Genomic DNA, 1,040 nt, shown 5'->3' on the forward strand with positions numbered 1-1,040 from the left:
TAGTCATTCCTTGGCTGATCACCATGAATTCTCTAGTTATTACCTACTTTGGATCCCGTGTGTGTGTGTGTGTGTGTGTGTGTGTGTGTGTGTGTCTTTGTCTCTCTCTCTCTCTCTCTCTCTCTCTCTCTCTCTCACCAAAGAATGCTTTTAGTTGGTTTGGATTTTTTCTGTATATAAACGTTTCCTTGACATTTCTTAATCGTGCACTAATTTAAACTTGGCCCTTTGATGATTTGAGTTACTTCACTCAACATAATGTCCTCAACGTTCATCCACTTTGTGAGGTGTTTCACAGATCCTTCGTTACTCTTTAACATTACAGATTATTCCATTGTCTGTCTGTAATCATAGTTTCTTCATTTGTCTATTGATGGACACTTGCGAGATTTTGTTTTTGTGATACTGATAGTATCTTGTAAATAACAGTTATATACACAGTACCAGGTACATTTATGCTTGCTATACCATTTGGATGTAAGAAAAATTACCTGTTTTTCATTCACCTCTGTTTTACAATTGGTTAAAATGTAGAATTTTGAATATATTCTTAATGTATATATAGGTGCCTGGAATACTTACTAAGAAATGATGCAAATCCAGGGATCCGGGATAAGCAAGGATACAACGCGGTTCATTATTCAGCTGCTTATGGTCACCGTTTATGTCTTCAGCTGGTAAGGATCTCAAAGTTGAGGGGAAAGACATATGAATTTATATTAAAAGAATAATCGATTAAGAATCCTTCTATTGTGCTTTTGCAAGAGTGCAAGAGTGTTTCTTTTTTTCACTTTGTTTTTATTTCATTTATTTATTTATTTTTTTGCAAAAGTATTCTTGTCAAACCTTTTGTAAACCCCAAAAAGCTTAAAGAACCAGTTACCATCATTTATATGGGACAGATTTCTTTTTTTCTTTTTTTTTTTTTAACATTTTATTCGGGGCTCATACAACTGTTATCCCAATCCATACACACATCAATTGTGTAAAGCGCATTTGTACATCGTTTCTCAAAACATTTTCTCTCCACTTAAACCCCC

General features: G+C 34.2%; 1 protein-coding gene across 1 annotated transcript in view; it reads left to right on the forward strand.

The window, feature by feature from the left end:
• ANKRD28 (ankyrin repeat domain 28) overlaps positions 1–1,040 on the forward strand; it is a 121,081-nt gene that overhangs the window by 92,795 nt on the left and 27,246 nt on the right. Inside the window, exon 15 of the mRNA XM_004704188.2 lies at positions 566–677. Coding sequence (XP_004704245.1) covers positions 566–677 — 112 coding nt within the window. The remainder of the gene's footprint in view (positions 1–565; positions 678–1,040) is intronic.

This window comes from Echinops telfairi, unplaced genomic scaffold (genome assembly GCF_000313985.2).
Source record: "Echinops telfairi isolate 266 unplaced genomic scaffold, ASM31398v2 ScPeMD7_7420;HRSCAF=8458, whole genome shotgun sequence".
In the NCBI taxonomy this organism is placed as follows: Eukaryota; Metazoa; Chordata; class Mammalia; order Afrosoricida; family Tenrecidae; genus Echinops; species Echinops telfairi.